The sequence below is a fragment of the Balaenoptera ricei genome, chromosome 4 (genome assembly GCF_028023285.1).
Source record: "Balaenoptera ricei isolate mBalRic1 chromosome 4, mBalRic1.hap2, whole genome shotgun sequence".
NCBI classification, from domain to species: domain Eukaryota; kingdom Metazoa; phylum Chordata; class Mammalia; order Artiodactyla; family Balaenopteridae; genus Balaenoptera; species Balaenoptera ricei.
The window spans coordinates 143,836,193-143,856,651 of NC_082642.1; the positions used below are offsets into that span (position 1 = coordinate 143,836,193).

A 20,459-nucleotide genomic window follows, 5' to 3' on the forward strand; every position below is an offset into this window, starting at 1 on the left:
CTTATCATGATGTTGATATCGTGTAGACAACAATGCAATGGAAGATTTAATAAAATGTAAGGGTTGCAAGAGCATGCAGAGATTTAACTGGTGGGTTTGTGGTGTGGTCCTGGCCAGAAGCCAGGACTGGGACTGTATCTAAAATAGAGCCGAGATAGTCAGCAAGCCCAGCGAAGACTCGACAGGGAGGTCACTGACACGGTGACTAGGGGTGGTCATTTAGAGGATCATGAATATGGCAGTATCTGTGACTTATCGTGAAGTTTAGAAGGACTCACAGTACCTCAGACCTATTCTTGTGGATGGAGTGGGGTCGGGGAGGGAGCCAGCAAAGTCGGCTACCTTGAGAAGCAGGTGCCCAGAAGCTAATACAACTTGGAAAATCCCAGTGGTCGGTACTGGGTGGGGAAAATGAACTAAGCCGATGTGGGCGTGCAAAGTGGAAGGCATAACAGGAGACACAGGATTTCTAGTCTTGATGGGAGATTGGTCTCTCAGGCAGCATAAATGCGCTGAGGGAAGGAAGGAAATGTGAAGGCTGATGAGAGCAGATATCATCACAGCTGCGGTAACGGCAGCCAAAATGAAGGCAGGGTACTTTGTATGGGGGAATCTGGAGTTAAATAGCAGCATCTTCTATTTCTACAGATATTACCCCCTGGTAAGGACAAGCCCAGAGCTCAAGGGAAGGGCAGAGAAGAGGGTTTAAGTAGCCTCAGGTATCTACCTATCTGTCTACCAGATTCCTAGTGAAGAGGGATTAGTGACAGGAGAATTGGGCGTGGTACGTATTTTAGCCATCAGTAGTACACAGACATATACTTGTTCATCATAATTCACATTTGTCCTGTGGATCTGATTCTTGAGGTGTCATTTGCCTTTCTGGCTACCTAAACAGCAGCCCCCAATAGCAGAGGTCTTGATTTGGACCTCAGCAGAAACTACATTAATAGGGTCTGTTAGGCCAACCATGACAATGACCCATGTTCTGCAGTCTCTGTCCATGCTCCTGGATACAACTAGGTAACACAAAAAACATGGAGCTCTGCTGGATTAGGGACCAAGGGATCCAGGTACACTTATTCCTAAAACAATTATTGTGCGTCCACAACCTGCCAGACACTGTGTGAAGTGCTGACAGTGTGGTGAATAAATACAATAAGATCTGATCTTGACCCTTAAGAAAGATCATGATCTAGTGGGCAAAACAAGACATGTCAAGAAGGAAGCCGATTGAACAGATTGCTGAGGGAGTTCAGAAGAGGAATTGCCAAGCTTTCCTTGGGGGAATCAATAAAGGTGTTTCAAAGGAGCTCACTGTATCTTGAGGGATGAAAAGGAGTCTGATAGTGTTAGAGGAAAGGTATTCAAAAAAAGGAAAGACTCGTGAATATGTCAGGGGTGGGAAAAGGCAGGGTCTGTTTTGGAAATGACAACATGTTTCTTGTGGCTGGAGTACAGGATAGACCCGGTGGAGGATGAACAAGGGAAGCTGGAAAGGTAGTCTGGGCCCCGAGTTCCAAGATAGGGAACTTATCCTGGTAAATATGAGATAAGAAGAAGAGAAAGGAAAGATGGAGCACATTGGAGATTGAGGGGAATAGATGCTCAGAAGAGTGGTTTTGGAGAATGGAGATGGAAGCTGATTAGAGATAGTGATGCTTTAAATTCAACTCTATTAATTAGAATCATTGCGTGAATTATTTATATGCTTTGAGACTACTTTCCTTCATCAATAGCATTAGGAATTTGGACCAGGTGGTTTATGGGTTTGTTCCAGCTACACGTATGTTGAGATTAAGGGAAAACACTTCAATTTATAGATGGAGAAATTAAAGCTCAGGGGTCATTAGTGTCCAAAATCAGAAGCTTGAGACTGGTGGAGCTGCAATTCAAACCTATATCTAAACACTCCAATTCCTGAACTTACTTCACCAAGGTGCTGTTAAATCATTACCTGTGTTTCCCCCGACATTACTCTTATATTTTACATTCATAATCTCTACTTGGGCAAGCAAATTCCTTTGTTGTAACAAATAACACAGTCTTTCTCTCTGTGATATATCTGGTGAAACTCAATAATCTAGAGGCACAGTAAAATACAAAATGCACTGAGAAAGAGATTCCAGAAAGCAAGAAACTGGAAGTGATGGATAAGAAACCTGGTGACATCATTAACTTGCCTGTCTCTCACCTGCCGCATCAGATCAGTCACTGTATGTCACTGACTCCATCTACCAAATGTCTCATGTAGGTGTCCTCTCTTTCTTGTTCCTTCCTGCCTGGACTATCACCTAAGGCTTCTAAATGGTCTTTTCGTCTCCTGTGACTTCCCTACCTATATGCTGCAGTCAATTACCTTTTAGAGCCCAGATCTTATAGGATTCCTCCATTCCTGCAAAACTTAAAAGGCACGCCAACCTCAGCCTGGCATTTAAAACCTTGCACAATGCAACCCAGGCTTCCTTGTCAGCTTTAACTGCACCTTCATGATCCATTTTGTCCACTATTTCCTGCCTATCTTCCCAACTTTTTGGGCCCAAACTTTAGCCCAAATATTCCTCCTGCTAGAAAGGATTAATTTACTCACATCCACTTCTTTCTAACACTTATTGACTCGACCCCTGCCTCTCTATTTCTAATGCCACTGCTTTAGTTTAGACCATCTTGAGTCTCTCCTTGAAGATTACCGAAATAGTCTGTAAAGGCTCCCGCAGGCTCTAGCCCAATTACTTAGGCCAGAAGGCTCATTCAAGAACACACCTCTAATCACTGCTGTTTTCCTTCTGATGCTCTTTCCATAGACTCCCACTGAATTTAATTTACAATTTAAACTCTTTATGCTACTGACTGAATCGTGTTCCCTGCCACTGTCTAAATTCATGTATTGAAGCCTTAATCCTCAGTGTGACTATATTTGGAGATTGGGTCTATCAGGAGGTAATTAAGGTTAAATTAAATCATAAGGATGGGGCCCTGATCTAATAGGATCAGTGTCCTTTTAAGAAGAAATGCCAGAAAACGCTCTCTTACCCCTGCCCCCTCAAACACACCATGTAAGCACAAAGTGAGAAGGTAACAGTCTACAAGCCAGGAAGAGAGTTCTCACCAGAAACCAAATAGGCTGAAACCTAGATCTTGAACTTCCCAGCCTCCAGAATTGAGAAAGTAAGTTTCTGTTGTCTATGGAGTTTTGTGATGGTAGCCCAAGAAGACTAATACACATGGCATAGAATTTCTTCTATAAGCTGGTTGTTGTCATCTTCTCTAGACTAATCTATCACCTTTCCACTCTTATACCGTCTGTCCTATCATACCTAAACCCCTATATTTCCCAGAATTACCATGCTGCCTCTGGGCCACTGCACTATTAGTTTGGTGTGTCTGCAATGCCTATTTCCTCCTTATAGATCTGGTTAATTCTCCTCTTTCTTCCAAATTGAACTCAGATGGGTTAGGCTACCTTCTAATGTACTTCCATGACATTTAATGACCACATTTATTACAAAAGTCATCACACTGTATAACAATTATTCATTTCCTTGTCTGTTTCCTAGAATAGGTTCTTCGGAAAGGGGCTACTTTTCAAACCTCTTCATCCCTCTTTGCCTATTAGAAATATATTGAATGTTTGAATAAATCTGCTGTAATATTTTTATTTTAGAGACCAGTAGACAGGACGAACTTCCCTCTCAGCCATCTGTCAGCTGTTACTCTGAGAAGTTTATCTCTGTTTCTCTTTGTATGAATGTCCTTATCTGTCAACTTATGATAATGTCACTATGGTTGTAGACTGTTGAAAGGATTAATTATAAAATGGTTTATGACTATGGATAGCATCTTACGAAATGCTCAATAAAAGTTGATTGAATCCAAATCAAATCTGTCCATCCTTCGAGGACCAATTCAATTCTACATTTACAATGAAGCCTGTATAAAGATACAGAGGCAGAATTGATTCTTCCTTCCTCTTTCCTTTCTAAGCCTTTGTTTATAGCTTAGTTACAGCATTTATTAGAGTTTTCCTAACATTAGAGTGATTTATGCATATATCTGCTTCCTCTCCCCTTGTGATAAGCTGGGCTGGGCAGGGACCAGGTATTTTCCATCTTGCTGCTTTCAGCTCCCTAAATGAGTGTCTCACACTTAGGAGATGCCCAGAGGCATGTGCTGAAAGTGAGGAAGACAACAGTGAAATATGTCCTGTGTGCTGTGGTTTACTGTCTCTCATCTAATAGACTTCAGATTTTATGTAATATTCTTCGCAATTAATTTAGATATAATTTACTTACAACATTATGTTAGTTTCAGGTGTACAACATAATGATTCAATATATGTATATACTGCAAACTGATCACCACAGTAAGTCTACTTAACATCCATCACACACATAGTTACAATTTTTATTTTTGGTGATGCAAACTTTTAAGACCTACTCTCAGCAATTTTCAATTCACAATTTATTATTAAAACGTCAACTTGAGCTGCTGAATCTGCTCCCAGTCTTCCCATTTCTTAGACATTTAGCTTTCTGTTGGTTAGAATTGAACTATCGGCTATGATTCCTTGATAAGGGTTTGCTTTTGAATTTAAATGGGATTTGAACACAAATATGTGATTGAATTAGTCAATCCAGCCTACAAGCAAATAAGAAAAAGCAGATCCGTTTCCTTCTTCCAAGCTTCCAGTCTTCCTCTAGGAACCCCTATTGTCATAACCTTGCAAGGAGCCAGCTGTTAATTCTGGGTGGAGTCTCCACCACAGCATTATAAGGCAGAATGCAGATTGGGAGTTTGGGATTGACATGTACACAGTGCTATATTTAAAATACATAACCAATAGGTACCTACTGTATAGCATAGGGAACTCTGTTCAGTACTCTGTAATGGCCTAAATGGGAAAAGAATTTGAAAAACAATAGATACATGTATATGTATAACTGAATCACTTTGCTATACACCTGAAACTAACACAACATTGTTAATCAACTGTACTCCAATATAAAATAAAAGTTAAAAAAAAATAAAGACAGAATATAGAAGTGAGGTGTTAGCTGACACACAATTGCCTGTTAACTGGCACACTGATGATTAATGAAAATGAATGAAACTTTTCTATTGTATAGTCTCGTAGCTGGTTCAGTTTCAATCCAATGCTTCCAAGCCATGAAAAAGTAAAGCTTTCATTAATGTTGTGCAGGGGTGAGGGAATGTTAAACAGATGAGATCAGGCATGTTCAGGGTGGTATGGTCATAGACAGGGAATGTTAAACAATTTCCCACTTTTTTTCTCAAGCAGGTAGGTGTTTTGTTTCTAAAGGAGAGTGCATCGTCTCCAAAATGGGTTTAGGAGTGTGCCTTTAAGGAAACTATCTTAAAAGAAAAGAGGAAGCCAGGAACCAGAAAAGGATTCTGGAAAGCAATCATAAATCCTGGGGAGATCAGATTTCTACTGTTTGATGGCAGAAGTGGTATGAATTCCAGCGTAAGTGCCACTCTGGAATGAAAATGGCTCCTCTTGCAAAAAAGTGACTGGTGCTAAATTTCCCTAATTAGGACAGCGCCTTGTGCTGGGGTACAGTTCTGACAGTGAAGCCTGTTAGTTTGATAAATGAATTACTAGCGCTATTCTGCTGATTCCTAGACATAACGCTCAAGGTGCCCTCGGCTAGTCAACAGGGGTGGAAAACATATCCTCACACATTTGCTTCATGCCTGAAAAACAAGCAATTTAGGAGAAGACATCTGGATACAGAATTTGAGCAGTGCTCAGAGCCCATCAAAACATGGATTTCATGGCTTGGCGTCTGGTTGCTAGGCAACGTACCTCTTACATTCAAAACAGAGATGTAAAAGTAGATCCTGGTGCCAACTCCGGGTATTTCTCATTGAAAAAAAAATAGCCATGAAAGTTTTTCTTTAGGTCCTAGATATCTGATTTCCATGAAACTGAAGATCTCAGATCATTTCTCCTCTAGCCCTCTTGGTTTCCACATTCTGAAGTATTAGGCGGAGATTAACATTATATTTTAAAGTACTCTCAAATGAATGCTACATGAGTCTTGTAATATTTTTCTCAGCCCCCTAATTAATTGTGCTTTTAAAATTAGGTGCATACATTCATAATAATATGCTCTTCAAATATTTGGTTCTCATCAAGTTAGATGTATATACCAGAGGGCCAACCACAAACTAAATGAGATTTACTTTACTAAAAGTATGCTTCTGCTTGGCAAGGAGGCCAGGGAGGGCCCATGTAAAATATTTTCCATGTGTAGACTAGTTTGAAAAATGAACGTTCTTATAATACTTATTAAAATTAAGATAGATGTTAACTTATTTCCCCCTTGCTTTATCTATTTAAAGGTACTGATATATTTCAAAGCTTGGAAAACAAGAATTGTTAACTACCCAAACAAAAAACAAATCCAGAAAAAGCAACAGACAGAACATTTTGAATCACTGACTAGTTTTCTTTTTTTCTAAGAAGCAATTAGGAAAATTATGGGGCAGGAACTAGGGAGTATTGGGGTCTTCTATTAATGTTTATGGAATGTGTATTTTTATTCAAAAATGAAAGTGAACCATGAAAATGTTCAAAATGAACACTTTGCAGTAGTATGCCTACAAAAGTATTTTTTCTTCTGTCCTTAGAGAACTTCCTTCCATAAACTCTCTGAAGCCTCCTTCTTGGCAGCCCCTAGTGATGTAGCAAAGCAAGAAATCCAGACATGGAAAGTTGTGTACCAAAAAAAAAAAAAAAAAAAAAAGACTTGGAAACCAAATAAGAAAGGGATAGTTTTACAGGAGAACTTCACTTCATATGGAAGGCTACAAAAATGAATGTTCTTCCGTTTTAAAGATTAATGCTGTGCAGAAAAATTAAGGGATGGTTTCCAGGAGATCACTTCATGAAGAGAAAGGTTTTCCATGGTGCAAAGCACTGTGCGTCACCCACTTCTCCCTAAACTGCTGCCCTCCGGCATCTTTATTTACATGTGGTTTACATCTGTGTCCACCCCGTGAACCACAAGTGTTTCTCCACTCCAAATTTATCAACACTTTTCCTTCATACCAGAGGTGCCTTAGTAAAAATAGGAGAATTAGGTGGTGGAGCTATGTGATTCTGAAACCTCCTGCAAGCCATCGTTGAATTTCCTGTCCTAGTTCTGGTCGTTCCCTTCGTACCATGATTTTGCATAATATTTCAAAGCTTCTAATCCTTCTCTCTATCCTGGATGGATCTCAAACACTTAAAGAATGAGCTTTCAAAGTCCATTCTTACCAGGCATCTGAAAGCATGACTCAAAACTGCCAATCAGAGTAGAGCTGTGAAAACTGAGGCTCAAAGCTCAAAACCAGTCCAGACTCCGTATCTGAATGTCACACTTTTGTGGCGGTCTACGTAGATATTGTGTTCCTCCCAGAACCTCTGGGCCTATAAAGATCAGTATTTTTTCCCTTCCTGTAACCCCCTTCCTTAAAAGAGGGAAATCCTGGGAAAACATTCCTTCATGTCTTGACTCTTTGCCCAGATCTTTCCGCACTGGGGCTTCAGAAACATTCATCCAAAACCCAAACATGCAAGCTGGATGTGACCCTTGACTGGCAGCTGTGGAGGACGGAGCAGTTCTTGCTGTGCATTGGAGGACTAGGCAAAGGAGTTGCTAAGGAACCTCACAAGATTGGGTTTCTATATCCTCCTGGCCATCCCCAATCCCTTCCATCCAAGGAAGCAAGATTCCACCAAGCTGGATATGTAAGAACTCCATTAGGAAGCCAGATTGGAAAACAAGTCCTTCCTTTGGAAAGTCTTCCCTTGACTTATGTCTTGAAAGGGGTTCAAGTAAGAAGGTAATGGACATTTACAAAGGAAGATGGTGGATAAAAGTGACTACAGTGAATGAATCATCAGCCCTTTCCATTAGGTTAGACAAAGTTATATCTTTGGGTTCATTAGAAAGTAGATGATCCCTGATTCCAAAGACAAACTTGCTTTCCCCCTTTTCTCATTTAACGACGCACATTTTCCCAAGCATTCTAGCTCCATTTTACCATATTTATGCATCTATGACTGCGTATCTCAGACTGGAGACATCCTGCCTGTTTGACTGATTGTGTAAGCAGGTCTTGGTCATTTAAGGCTTGAATTGCTCCAGCTCTATCCCGAATACAGGAGCAGAGTTGGAGGCTGGCTGGGTTTCCTGCAAGAAGCAGGGAAGCAAACCCATGGGGGCAGGCGGTTTGTGGGAGAAGCAAGGCTGTCAACAAGGCTGTCCCGTTGACCTACCTCCGTACTCCGGGGCTTGAACCACTCACCCAGGCGGGACCTACCTCCCGAGTAAACAGGATGGCCGCGTCGTAGTGCTCCTCGTGGTCATCCCCCAGCTGGTTGTGCTGGTGCTGCCATTTGCAAAAGTTCTTGAGCGTGGCGGCCGCGTTCTTGCTCACTTCCAGGCTCTTGTCTTTGTCGCCCAGCACCACCACCTTCACCACGACCAGGCGGATGTGGTTCTCGATGCTGGCGTGACTGTACAGCTTGCTGGCGATGGAGGCCAGGGTCAGGAGGTAATGCTGCAGGCCCTGGCCGTACATCCGCGCCATGGACGCGTCAGCCACCAGGAGCAGCTCCACCTGGCGGGCCCGGGAGACGGAGCGGCGCCGCCGCCGCCGCCACCACGTCTGTGGTCCCCGACTCCCATCGGACGAGGGAGCTGACTGGTCCGGGAGCTGCGGGGCCAGCGCCCAGCGTCGGTCCGGGCTGCTGTGCGCCGGGGGGCGCTCACGGGGCCCTGGCGGGGACGTGGGGGTCTCGCAGCTGGTGCGAGGAGGCAGGGCCTCAAAGCTGAAGCCCTCGCGGGTGTAGACGTGCAGGATCCGCGCGGACCCGTCCCCGTACACGCGCCCGGCCTCCGCCTCCGCCCAGGGCGCGCGCAGCAGCGGCTTCAGGGTGTAGCGCGCGTGCTTGACCGCGAAGAAGCCGTCGAGACCACCGCAGAGGTCAAAGACGGCCAGAGAGCGGGGGCTGCCGTCCACCGTGCCCCGGTAGAAGCAGTGGCCCCGGTGGCGCCGGGTCGCGTTCGGCCCGCCTCCTGCGGGCACAAAGCCAGCGGCGCCCACCGAACCATCCCGCTCTAGGTCCAGGAGGAACCTCCGGCCGCCCGCGTAGATCAGGTAGCCCACCTTGCCGCCGCCCGAGTAGAGCTGGTCGACGTTCTGCACAAGCCCGCGGCTCCTGCGCTGCGGCGCCAGGGGGTGAGGGTGGCCGGGAGGCTCGGCCGGCTCCTGCGCCTCCTCCCCCTGCCGCCGGCTGGCCTGGGCGGCCGCCGCAGCAGCCCGAGGCTGCCCGGCTTTATCCTGGGCAGGTGCCGCGGCGGCGCCGGCCGCGACCGGGGGCAGGCGGAGCGCGCACAGCAGCAGGGACGCCCACCCGAGCAGCATAGTGCGCTGCCCGCGGGGAGGGGCTGCGCGACGGGGACTTTATGGGTATTTGTTATTCGCTCTGGAAGTTAACCGGGGCGGGAGGTGGGGACACACATACACTTGCTTGCAAGGTTGAGTCAAGTGTCGGAGGGAGGGGGACCCGGCAGCAGCGCCAGCCGGTCCCGGCCGCGATGCCAGCGTGCGAACTTTTCTTTGTTGGTTTGGAAAATGTTTGGATTCGTGCTCCCGAAAGAGGAGAAAAAGAAAAAAGAAAAAAAAAAAAAAAAAGAAAAAGAAAAAGAAAAAAGCCGGGTTGTGGAGATTCAGCAAGTACGAGAAAAGGGGAAAAACCCCAATCCAACCCCAGCCAGGATTGGGGCACCGAGAAAAGTAAGGAAGGTGCCGCGCACCAGGCGGGCAACTGGTGCGTGCTGCCTCCAGCCCCCTTGCTGCTCGGGACCCGCCGGCAGCAGGGGTTCCAAGCTCCGGAGCCCGCTTCCTTTCTTATTTTGTGGGTTTCCTTGACTCTACTGGAACCGGGAGGAAGGGAAGGAAGAGAAGAAAAAAGGCCATAAAAATTAAAACAAAAATGCAAGGGGCGGCGTGCGGCGAGCCAGCGAAGCTGCGCGTCCGTGTCCCTTCGGATGCAGTGTCTTCCTGCCCGCCGTCATCCCCAGTCGGCCGCTGCGAGCGCGGAGAGCAGCGCGAGCGCTGTGAAGATGCGAGGAGGTGGAACAATGAATTTATAGCGGCATGCCATCCTGCAATGGCAATTTCAACAATTCGTCACTGCAAGCTGCCTCTTAAAGGGAGAGCTTCCCCCACCACTCCCACCCTTCCTGGTCCGCGCCTAATCAGATGGGGGAGGGCGGGCCTGGGGGGTGATGGAGGAAAGGGCGACCGCGGAGGAGGAAGGGACCCGGTGAGGTGGAAGGAGGGCGGGGGGTGGGGGGAGGGAGGGAGCAAGGGCGAGGGGGAGAAAAGTATTTGAGTAAGAAAAACAGATTTCTTTGGTCTCATTTAAAGCCACAGCGGCTGGGGTTTGTCTGATATTTCACAACCAATCGGGGCTGGCTAACCTCGGCTTACCTCATCTCCTGACGGGGTGTTTTGGTATGTTTTTAAAGTTACTGAGACGTTTCAAGTCTCTCTCTGCCCCCTTTTCTCCTGCTTTTCTTTCCCTCGGTAGGAAGTTCCTGACGCACGTTTTTGCCCTGTGCACGCCGGTGCGCTCTGGCCTCGTAGACCTTGCAACCGCATCCATCAGCCAAGGGCTTTCAGCTTCCCGTGCGCCCCCTCGCCCCGCTCTCCCGGTACCGGTTTCCTCCCTCCGCATCCCTCGGACTCTTCGCTCTCGCTCTTGGACGCACGCTAGGTTCGGGCTTCGGGTGACTAACTTTTCCCAGCCACCAGCAGAGTGGCCGGGCAAGCGGAGAGCCGCGAGCGCTTCCTGGCGCGTCGCTGCGCCCCGAGGGCTGAGGTGTCCCCGGGGCAGGGCCGCGGGAGGCCTGGGAACTCCGCGTCTTTGTGTGCGAGCCGCGGGCTACCCCCTTTCTCAAGCGCGCCTTTCATCCGCGCCCACGATCTGTCACTTAATCCCGGATGACTGGAACTTCCTTTGCTTTGCTTTAAGAAGGCGAGGGCGGGAGGGGGGGGAGAGTTAACTCTTGAAGGGAATTGCGCTCATTTTTTTTTTCTCCCCATAAGATTAGGAAAAAAAAAAAAAAGTGCCCACACTTTTCTCTTATTCTTTCGTCTAAAATGATATTTAAATGATAAATACCCATATATGTATTTATTTCTCCTAAAACAACCACCACCACCCTTGGCCCTGACCTACTATCATTCTCAGAAATTCCTTTTGGGTGAAAAAGAAGACTTTTGGGGGGAGGAAGGGCGCAGGTTGGTGTTTATTAGTATCTGAGTGGTATTGTTACTGCTACTTGGTTTCTGTCTCCTCTTTCTTTCCTCAAATTATCAACTCTAGTAGAAAAGAAGGAAAATCCGACTTTCTAACCACTACTGATAATGGTTAGAAGGTCTACTGTAGGGACAAGAGCACCTTCCTTCCCCGTTATTCCAAGATGAATTAATGAATACATCAGTGAAAACTGAATCTGCTGTATAGTTAGTACATTTCTATCTTTCTACCTTTGTTTAATTCACAGAGATGCATGCCAAGGATCGCAGGGGCACCTCTGCGCACTCCAGGCTGCTGGTGGTTTTTTTGTATCTTTGTTAAGAGGTCTGATGACTGTTTCAGGGAATCGGGAGGGTCCTGAACTGGCTTGAGGTCCTCTGAGTAGCGATGAACCCGGGAATCCCAGAACTGCCCAGCAGTGATGCCCATTGCCCTGTGCCTGGAACACCCTCTGGAGTCACCTGGAAGGAGGGGTGAAGCGTGTTTTGAGAGTTAGTTCTCACTTATAAATGAACTGGGGATCATTGGGGCTCCCGGACCACCCAATAACTTCTAGTGGATTCTGAAATACCTCAAGATCTGGGAGGAAGTTCTATTGCTGAAGGCCATTGCCTTTTAATTCCACGACCCCTCAGTTTCTCAGTGGTCAGCTGTCCAAGGCCAATACTACCAGTTGAATATTTTGAGGAACCAGAGACATTCAGAATCAGGAAATAAAGGAGAACCTAGTTCCTGAAGTCTTCCTGTTCCCCCAGTAGCCTTCAAGTTTGTGCCGGCCATTCTGTCTTCAGTGGCCATTGCCTGTGCCTTTAGATAGGATTTGTTATTGTTATTATTACCAATTTCAGAAAAAAGTAGCCCAATATTCGTCACTAAATACCATCTCTAAAACAACTTGGATTCATTAATTTTAACCCTTTCATCATTGTTAATCTCAAAGGATCATTTTGATAGAGAAGCAGATGGCAGTGGTGTAAATTAATTATAATTATTTGAATTCACAGATTTCATATTTAGCATCTAAAGAAATTCCAAATGAATTTTCTTCTTAGTGAATGAACATCTTTCTCCTCTCTCAGAAACACTGCATTTCTCACATGAATCATGCCTCTGAATTTTATGCCTTCAGTTTTAATTACATAATGATATTTGTACTCACATAGATTATTCAAATTTTTAGAAATATGTTGAAGGAGAAGATAGATACAGATAAAGCTCCAAACGTGACTATCAAGTACTAAATATAAATATAACCACATATTCACAAGGACAGGAACTAATACAGCTTATAAATTTAATGAGTAAATTCTTACATATTCAGAACATTTCTAGTTGGATATAACCTTTTTCTTTTCCTGTGAAAATAACTTGGGCACTTTAGGAAGTTCATTTGGTAACACTTTAAAAATATTACCCTTGTGGATTAGAATGAATATTCCACAAATGTTCCAGAAAAGTTAATGTCTGTCAGTCCAGTAATATACTTTGCACTGGCTAAAAGTAGCCCGTGTTTTTCTTTTTAAAGAAGAAAAAGAACATGTATGAGGAATCATGTTTAGGGGGACAATTTGCTACTTCGTTATTTCATTATTCCAAGTGACAGTGTTACTTGTGCATACTTAATGAGAAGTTTCCACTGCATTTCTAGAGTATATGACCACACCTGATGTGTAATTTTACATTTCCCCAAAGGAAGAGAGACTTTCTACTCCAGAATGTTACAAGTTGGAAATTATCTTAGAGATTATCTAAGAGTTGAGACCAAAGTGAGTTGCCTGGGAGTCAAAAGTCCACTAGTGGCCAGCTCTCCTGCAACCTAAATTCCTTCCCCCTGATTTGATGGGCAATCCACAACCTCTCTTAAAATCCACCCAGTGTAACAAATATCTGTCGAGGGCCCACTGCAAAGTGCTCTGGAGGTTCTCTGGAAACATATAAAAATGAATAAGGCATGATTAATGTTCAAAGATGCTGACAGTTCAGAGATGGAGCCAACTGTACCAAGAGATACTTGGAATGCAAACTGGAAAATGCAAATAGAGAGGGGAGAAAAAGCAAGAGAACAACTTCTGCAGGTGCTTTGAGCTGTGTATTTCCAGTACAGCTTCACTTCAGAGGATGTGTATATCCTTGTAAGTAGTATTTTCTCAAATTTCCATTTGCTAAAGTGTCATTTCCTCCCCTTCCCCCATCTATGATTTTAATGCTAAAAGTGAGGAAATAAGTGACAATAAAATATTCCCCTCCAGTCAAACACCTGCTCCTTACCTCCCAAGTAGGAGAATGACAGCCTGTCAACTCTGTAATAGTTTTCCTTTCCCACATCAGGATCCCTACCCTAGGTCTTGCTGTATTTTGAAGTCCCTGAGTATCATGTCCCTGAGTGGCAGGATGCTGGATGCTGGGAGGAAAGCAGCTCCACTGCTGCTTGAGGCCCTATATGAATGTTCTGAAGATTCTAGGTCAGCCTTTTTCCTCAAGTGCCACTCAACTTTGCAAATTCCAGTTCTCAGAAGACTTGCTTGAAAACCAAAGGTTATTTTAGATACCTCATAGAAGTGTAATCATGCAGGATTTGTTCTTCTGTGACTGGTCGATTTCACTTCGCATAATGTCCTTCAGGTTCATCCATGTTGTCCACATAAAACAGTCAAACTCATGAAAGCAGAGTGTAGAATGCTGGCTGCCAGGGTCTAGGGGGAGGGGGAAATGGAGCGTTGCTCTTCAAGCGTATAAAGTTTCAGTTATGCGAAATGAATGAAATCTAGAGATCTGCTGTGAAACATCGTGCCTATAGTTAACAATGCTGTACTGTATGCTTAAACATTTATTGAGGGTGGATTTCATGTTAAATGTTCTTAACACAAAAACGAAATGAAAGCCGAAGGTTACACTTGGGGAATAGGGAAAGGAGTGTATGCTACCTTCGATATGAATCCTAAATTTTTAGAGGGTAAAACTATTACCTAAACTATCCTTCTCTTTTTTCCTAACCCTTTACCTCCCTCTCCAGCTCCTCCTATAATCTACAATGGTGTACACGTCAGTGTACACGCACGATCTCGCACGTATTAGACACACAACACACAGCAGCATGTGTGCACCTGTGCACACGCTTCGCCCTAACTCGGTTTCCCATCTAGGCTGTACTGATGTGACGAGGGGATAGAACGTCCTGAGAAAATAAGAGAGGGTATTATGCCAGCTCTTCCTTTCCCCTTGCAGAGAAAACTTTCTTGAGACCTTCATTGTAGAGGGTTTTTTTCTTAGGGAAGTATACCACATTTCTGATAAAACTCAAAACCATTTTCTCTGGTCTCTGCTTAGGACATATTACAGAATGGTCTACCTCTTGTGACAGATAACATATGCTTCAGAATCAGTGTTATTTAATTTTATAAAGAATAAATTTTGGGCAAAGCTAGATTTTCATTTTTTTTTATGCAGAAATTTTATACAGTATAAAAGTCTTCAAGTGAGTAATGTACATGGTATCATTTAAGACATACAGGTGCTATCTGTAAAGTAAAACCGACAAGTGTTTTTATGCTGACCAGCTGTGAAACGTTGTTTTAGCTTTTCTCACACAAATATGCACATATTACTTTCTTTTATGAGTTACTCAAGTTCTTTTTTTTTTTTTTTTCTTTATTTTCCAAAAATCATCTCAAAATCAAACGTTACTGGAAACACATGGAAAATCAGGAATTTCCAGCCTAGAGTAATTTGAAACATTTGAGGTTTTTATTTTTTCCTTCATGATGGCAAATTTAAGCAAAGATTTCAAATTGCTTAATGAGTAGTTGTTGCCACTGTAATTGTAGCAGGTAAGAATTGTTGTTCCATAGCCCTACAACTAGTTTTTGGGGTTTTTTAAAAATTAATTTACTTATTTATTTATTTTTGGCTGTGTTGGGTCTTCGTTTCTGTGCGAGGGCTTTCTCCAGCTGCGGAGAGCGGGGGCCACTCTTCATCGCTGTGCGCGGGCCTCTCACTATCACGGCCTCTCTTATTGCGGAGCACAGGCTCCGGACGCGCAGGCTCAGTAGTTGTGGCTCACGGGCTTTGTTGCTCCGCGGCATGTGGGATCTTCCTGGACCAGGGCTCGAACCCGTGTCCCCTGCAATGGCAGGCAGACTCTCAACCACTGCGCCACCAAGGAAGCCGTTTGTTTGTTTTTTTAAGTAAAGTTTACATGGTAGCAACACTTTGTTCAACCTCTGCAATATCACAGTCTCCTTGGAAACCAGTGAATCTCTCCTTATTAAAAGTATTTGCCTTATTCTGGTCAGTAAAGTAAGAAGCGGAAGTTAGTCCAAACAAAGCTGATAAACATCAATTGGAGCCTGCCTGCCTCGCCCCTGGCTAGTAAGGAATGAAGACAGTGGCTGCCTAATCAATAAGCTTACCTTCCGGAAACCCATGTGCTGGTTGCTTAGGTGGTTTAAGAAAGAAATACAGAGTATCATTTTTCATGACTCTCCATGGACTAATACATACCCGTCCAACACACACTTAGACAGGAACTAGCAGGTGGAAGGAGCAGTTACCCTGGTTATGATCCTACATGAGGATGGGGGTGCAGGTAAAAAGCTTGCAGTGTTCCCTTATTTTACTTCACAGGTGTCCCTCTTCCTATACCCCTCTTCCCAAGCCCCGAATCATGGCGGAAACAGGAAGTAACAACGCCGCTATTACTTACTGACTTACTGAATAAAGATTTTATTCTCAGTTCCAAAAAGGAGCCCATTCATGACAATCACCATCAACTCTCCCTCTTTTCTCCTTCCCGTTAGCCCATCCTGAACCTGTTGGAAACTCCCCTTTCACCTCTACTGACGTGACCCAGGGTCCCAACGAGGTTGTTACCTCTCATCTTTAAGAATATGACTAGATGGGCTTGAGGCAGCAGGAAGAGAAGAGGAAATAGAATTTGATTGAGTTATAGTTGAGGGAACTAATCTTTGCCCACATTTTTCTGTATTTGTCCCCAAAGCCAGACTCTTATTTTGCTCCTTCATTTTTCTCATTTCGGGATCCTCTTTCAAGCCATCTACACCCTTTCCAGTCTATATACGTGATGAAGCAAGATTCCCCTTGTCCTTCAGGCATTTGGGGCGTCACATTCTATTAAGAACAGAGCTGGGTAGGAAAGAATGAGGTTGCGGTGCTGTCACTCATGAAACTCAGACCTACATTCAAAATCATCTTCTCAAAGGAGTCCTCACCAGATCTGCCCACAGTCATTATCAGACCTTGATAGTCCATGTCAGTTTGGATCCAAATGTTTTAAGTGACTGTTGAATTATACCTGAAAGAGCTCTTTTGACTCATGACTTTAGAATTAATTACCAGTAGTTGGTTGTGAATTACTAAACACATATTTACAATGAACTATATAATCTCTAGCCTGTTTTCCTGCATCTCAGATCTTCATTTATTTCTGCCAAAGCAGTAATCAAATCGGTCAGTATTTTATTCACCTACTTGCTCATGAGATTTATTTTAGAAAAGTGGGTTGAGGAAAATGATGCAGGTTGAAACTAAATAAGGCAGAGGCATTCACAGCAGGAAACTATCAAGTATGACATAAAGAAAGCCTCTCATATGTTTCACAGCTAAATTCTACAGGATTTTCAGAAAATCTAAAAATAATTTTAAAAAAATTAGTAGTCAGAGGATTAAAGGGTAAACTATCCCAACTGGACTCTCTGCTAGCTTTCAGCCACACAATTTATTCTCCAAAAAATGCAAAATAATGTTTTGCTTTGATCATTGACAAGTTTAATGGTTGGGTTCCTCCTACACAAGTAAACTTTTTGCATGCCCAAGATAACTCCATGTATCAGAATTATTCTTGGCCTCTTTCTCTTCCTTCTTTCTCTTTTTCCCTCCCTCACTCTCCCTTTCTTTATGCCTGTCTTTTCCACTAGAATGCATGCGCCATGAAAACAGGACCAATGCTTATCTTTATCACCTTGTAACTCCAGTTTCTAGCTTGGTAACTTGCAAATGGGAGGCAGGAATAGATACATGGTAACTATACAAAACATCTATGTTAACTATTTTTTAAAAGTATTTGTGCATGTGTTTTTTGATATGTGTCTGTCACCTTTCTTAACCATTCTTTCTCTAATAATAAATCCACACCTTTTCAGGGAACCCTAATCCACATGTTTGAGTAAAGCTGATCCCATTTCTGTCCCCTTCCCACAGGTCTGGGCACTTGACACCAAACCTGGCAGCTCAGAGCTCCCCATAGACCTGGCCATAGAAATTGGTCCCAGAAAGAGCTCTGCCCATTGTTTTCTCACTTGGGACATTTGCCCAGGTCATTAGGCAAATGTACTTTTCTTTCCATGATCAAAAGATGTAAGGACCATGTACTAAAAACGGAAATCTAACTGCTGTAAAACACCCACAAATTCTCAGTGGTCTCACACAATTGAAGTTTATTCTAACTGGTATAATAAACACCCTCAAATTCTCAGTGTTTTTACGTAATCGTATTTTCTCCTTCGATATCACAGTTCTTTGTAGGTTGATGGCAGGTGGGAGGCTGCTCCATGCAGTCAATCAAGAATTCAACCTTGTTTCATCCTGTGATCCTACCCCATTCCTCACCTGTTGCCTCTGAGACTGACTTAGAAAGGGAAGAAAGAGGGTAGATAAGGCATTCTCTCTTATTTGCCTCTTCCAACAGTGGCATACTTCATTTCTCTTAACAGTCCGTTGGCATAACTAGCCTTAGGGACCAACCCAGATGTAAGGCAGAGGGATGCAGGTGTGAACCCAGGAAGAAAGGGAGTGAAAACAACATTTAGTCAGTCTCTGATGATTGCCATTTATCTTAGAGATGCCACCAATGGAAAAAGATTAAGAATGAAGCCAAGCAGTGGTGAGAAAGAGAACAAGAGGGAGAAAATAAGAAAGAGGGAGAAAAAAAAAAAGAAGACAGTAACATTAGAAACCTTGAATTCACAATGTCAATAAGATCTTTACTTTTGTTTATGCTAGCTTAATTAGAAATTCTGTCACCTAAAATAGAAATAATCTGAATGAACACACTCCTGTTTTGCTTGCTACACTATAAGTAGGCCTAAACACGATGCTTTGCATATGGTAGACAGTCTAAATATTTTTTGAATCACGGATTATAGGAATGAACACTCAATATTAGTATATTTGATGTTAGCTGTCAAACTTATACTAATAAATGCATCACACAGTCTATCATTATATTTCCTGTTATTCTGTTTCTTGTCACTGATGTGTCTCATGATGATCTGTATCAAAATTTTCAACACTTTTTATCTGGGTTGATTCACTTATTGCAGAAATTTTCACATTTATGATTAGTTAAAACTGAGACTTCATTTGTACTTCTTTGATTCTAAATCTGTTTAATCCTATTAAACACTGCAAATGTCTGTGAAATTCTGGAACATAAGGACACCTAACATCCCTCTGATGTGTGCTCTGAAGAGATGTTTGGCTCCCTGCCCCCTCTCTGTGCTGACCCCGCAGTGTGGAAAGATAGTCATCATGGGGCTTTGGTAATTAGAGGAAACCACCAGAGCCAAACATCATAAGAAAATTCTTCTACTGAACCGTGAGGCAGGGAGTAGAAGAAGATTTACTTTGTGCCAACTTGCTGTATGGCTGAGCACATCCCTCCAAAACAGCAGCAAGAAGCCGAAATGCCCAAGATTCTATGTCAGCCCAGGCACTGTCTGTGATCCTTTGTAATTTAGAAGTCATTTAGACCCTTTGTTGCACCTGTTTTTCATGTGCCAAAGACTGACGATTGTAACACTTACCTTCCTGGGTTCTTATAAAGATTGAGTTTAAATATGTATGAAGTGCCTGGTGCACAGCAAATAAATAATATATTACTATTACTATTATTATTATTATTATTATTATTATTATTATTCCACTACGGCAGTTGCGGATTTAGTTTTAACTCTTTCATGTCCATTTATATTTTGACTCAGAGTGTGTCTCTGACTGTCCTGAAAGGAGGTTTTGAAAGAACATCACTAAGGCTGTGAAGAATAAAGATACTTAAAACATTCCAGATGCTAAATTTGGAGAAAAGCCTGATGCAAAGTGGAAATTCCAAAAGGGTTTAGAGAGAAGTATCTTCTAATGGTCATTATTACCTCTGATGTCTGAGTGAACGGTAAAGAGGAATTTAAAAAAAAAAACTTTATTTTTTCCATTCATGTCTTCTTGTGTTTATATTCCCTGATGGTTTTGAAGTCATTTGTGTGCTTGTTTTTTTGTCCCTCTGCCATGTGCTAGACTGCCATCGTAGAGTATAGGGACCATCACCCCCATCTACACATACCGCCAGAGCCTAGCACATCAGACCTTATAGTCTCTCCACAACATTTGCTTTAATTTATTTCAATTAAATTAATCTCCTTTAATCCCACAGGGTTTAAGTGAGGAGAAATAAAGCACAAAATATTTAGTTTCTGTTTCTTTTCTATAATCTTGATCTGAGTTCAAGGAAAAGAGAAATAGTTGTAGCTTATGAAAGCAATCATGACCATCTATAACTCAGTCTAGTAGAAACTTCTAGAACCCCATGTCCAGAAGAGGATATAAATGGTGACAATACGATACAGGTTGTTGGTACTTGAGGGAAGACTCAATGACACTTATCTTTCCCATCACATGATATAATATATGGGACCCTTAGGGTTAGTGGACATAATATTCACATTTCCAGTTTCTTGGTGGTTCCTGGAAGAACTTAGGTACATAGTACACAGCAATTCATAATTTGGAATGTGGTCAGCCTAGGTAGTTGCCTGGTATTTCGGTTCTGGGTTTTGTTTGTTTGTTTTGTTTTGAAAAGTCCTTATCACACAACAAAAAGCTAAGGTAAAGAGATTAAACAAAAAACGAAAACCACAACTTTTTGTTTCTTTAAAAGAAGCCATCCAAATCCACAGACTGTGACCTTATTTGGAATTCGGGCTGTTGCAGATTTAGTTAAGATGAGGTCATACAGGGTTAGGGTGGGTCCTAAATTCAGTGACTGGTGTCCTTATAAGACACAGATACAAAAAGAACAAACACACAGAGGGAAGATGGTCACGTG

General features: G+C 43.1%; 1 protein-coding gene and 1 long non-coding RNA gene across 2 annotated transcripts in view; one reads left to right on the forward strand and one right to left on the reverse strand.

Moving 5' to 3' along the window:
* ADAMTS5 (ADAM metallopeptidase with thrombospondin type 1 motif 5) overlaps positions 1–10,639 on the reverse strand; it is a 44,832-nt gene extending 34,193 nt beyond the window's left edge. The window contains exons 1-2 of the mRNA XM_059921411.1: positions 10,513–10,639; positions 8,335–10,184 (exon numbers count right to left, since the gene is read on the reverse strand). Of these exons, the coding sequence (XP_059777394.1) occupies positions 8,335–9,441 (1,107 nt within the window). The 5' untranslated portion in view covers positions 9,442–10,184; positions 10,513–10,639. The remainder of the gene's footprint in view (positions 1–8,334; positions 10,185–10,512) is intronic.
* LOC132364926 (uncharacterized) overlaps positions 8,746–20,459 on the forward strand; it is a 115,310-nt gene continuing 103,596 nt past the window's right edge. Inside the window, exon 1 of the long non-coding RNA XR_009502960.1 lies at positions 8,746–9,174. This is a non-coding gene — a long non-coding RNA (uncharacterized LOC132364926). The remainder of the gene's footprint in view (positions 9,175–20,459) is intronic.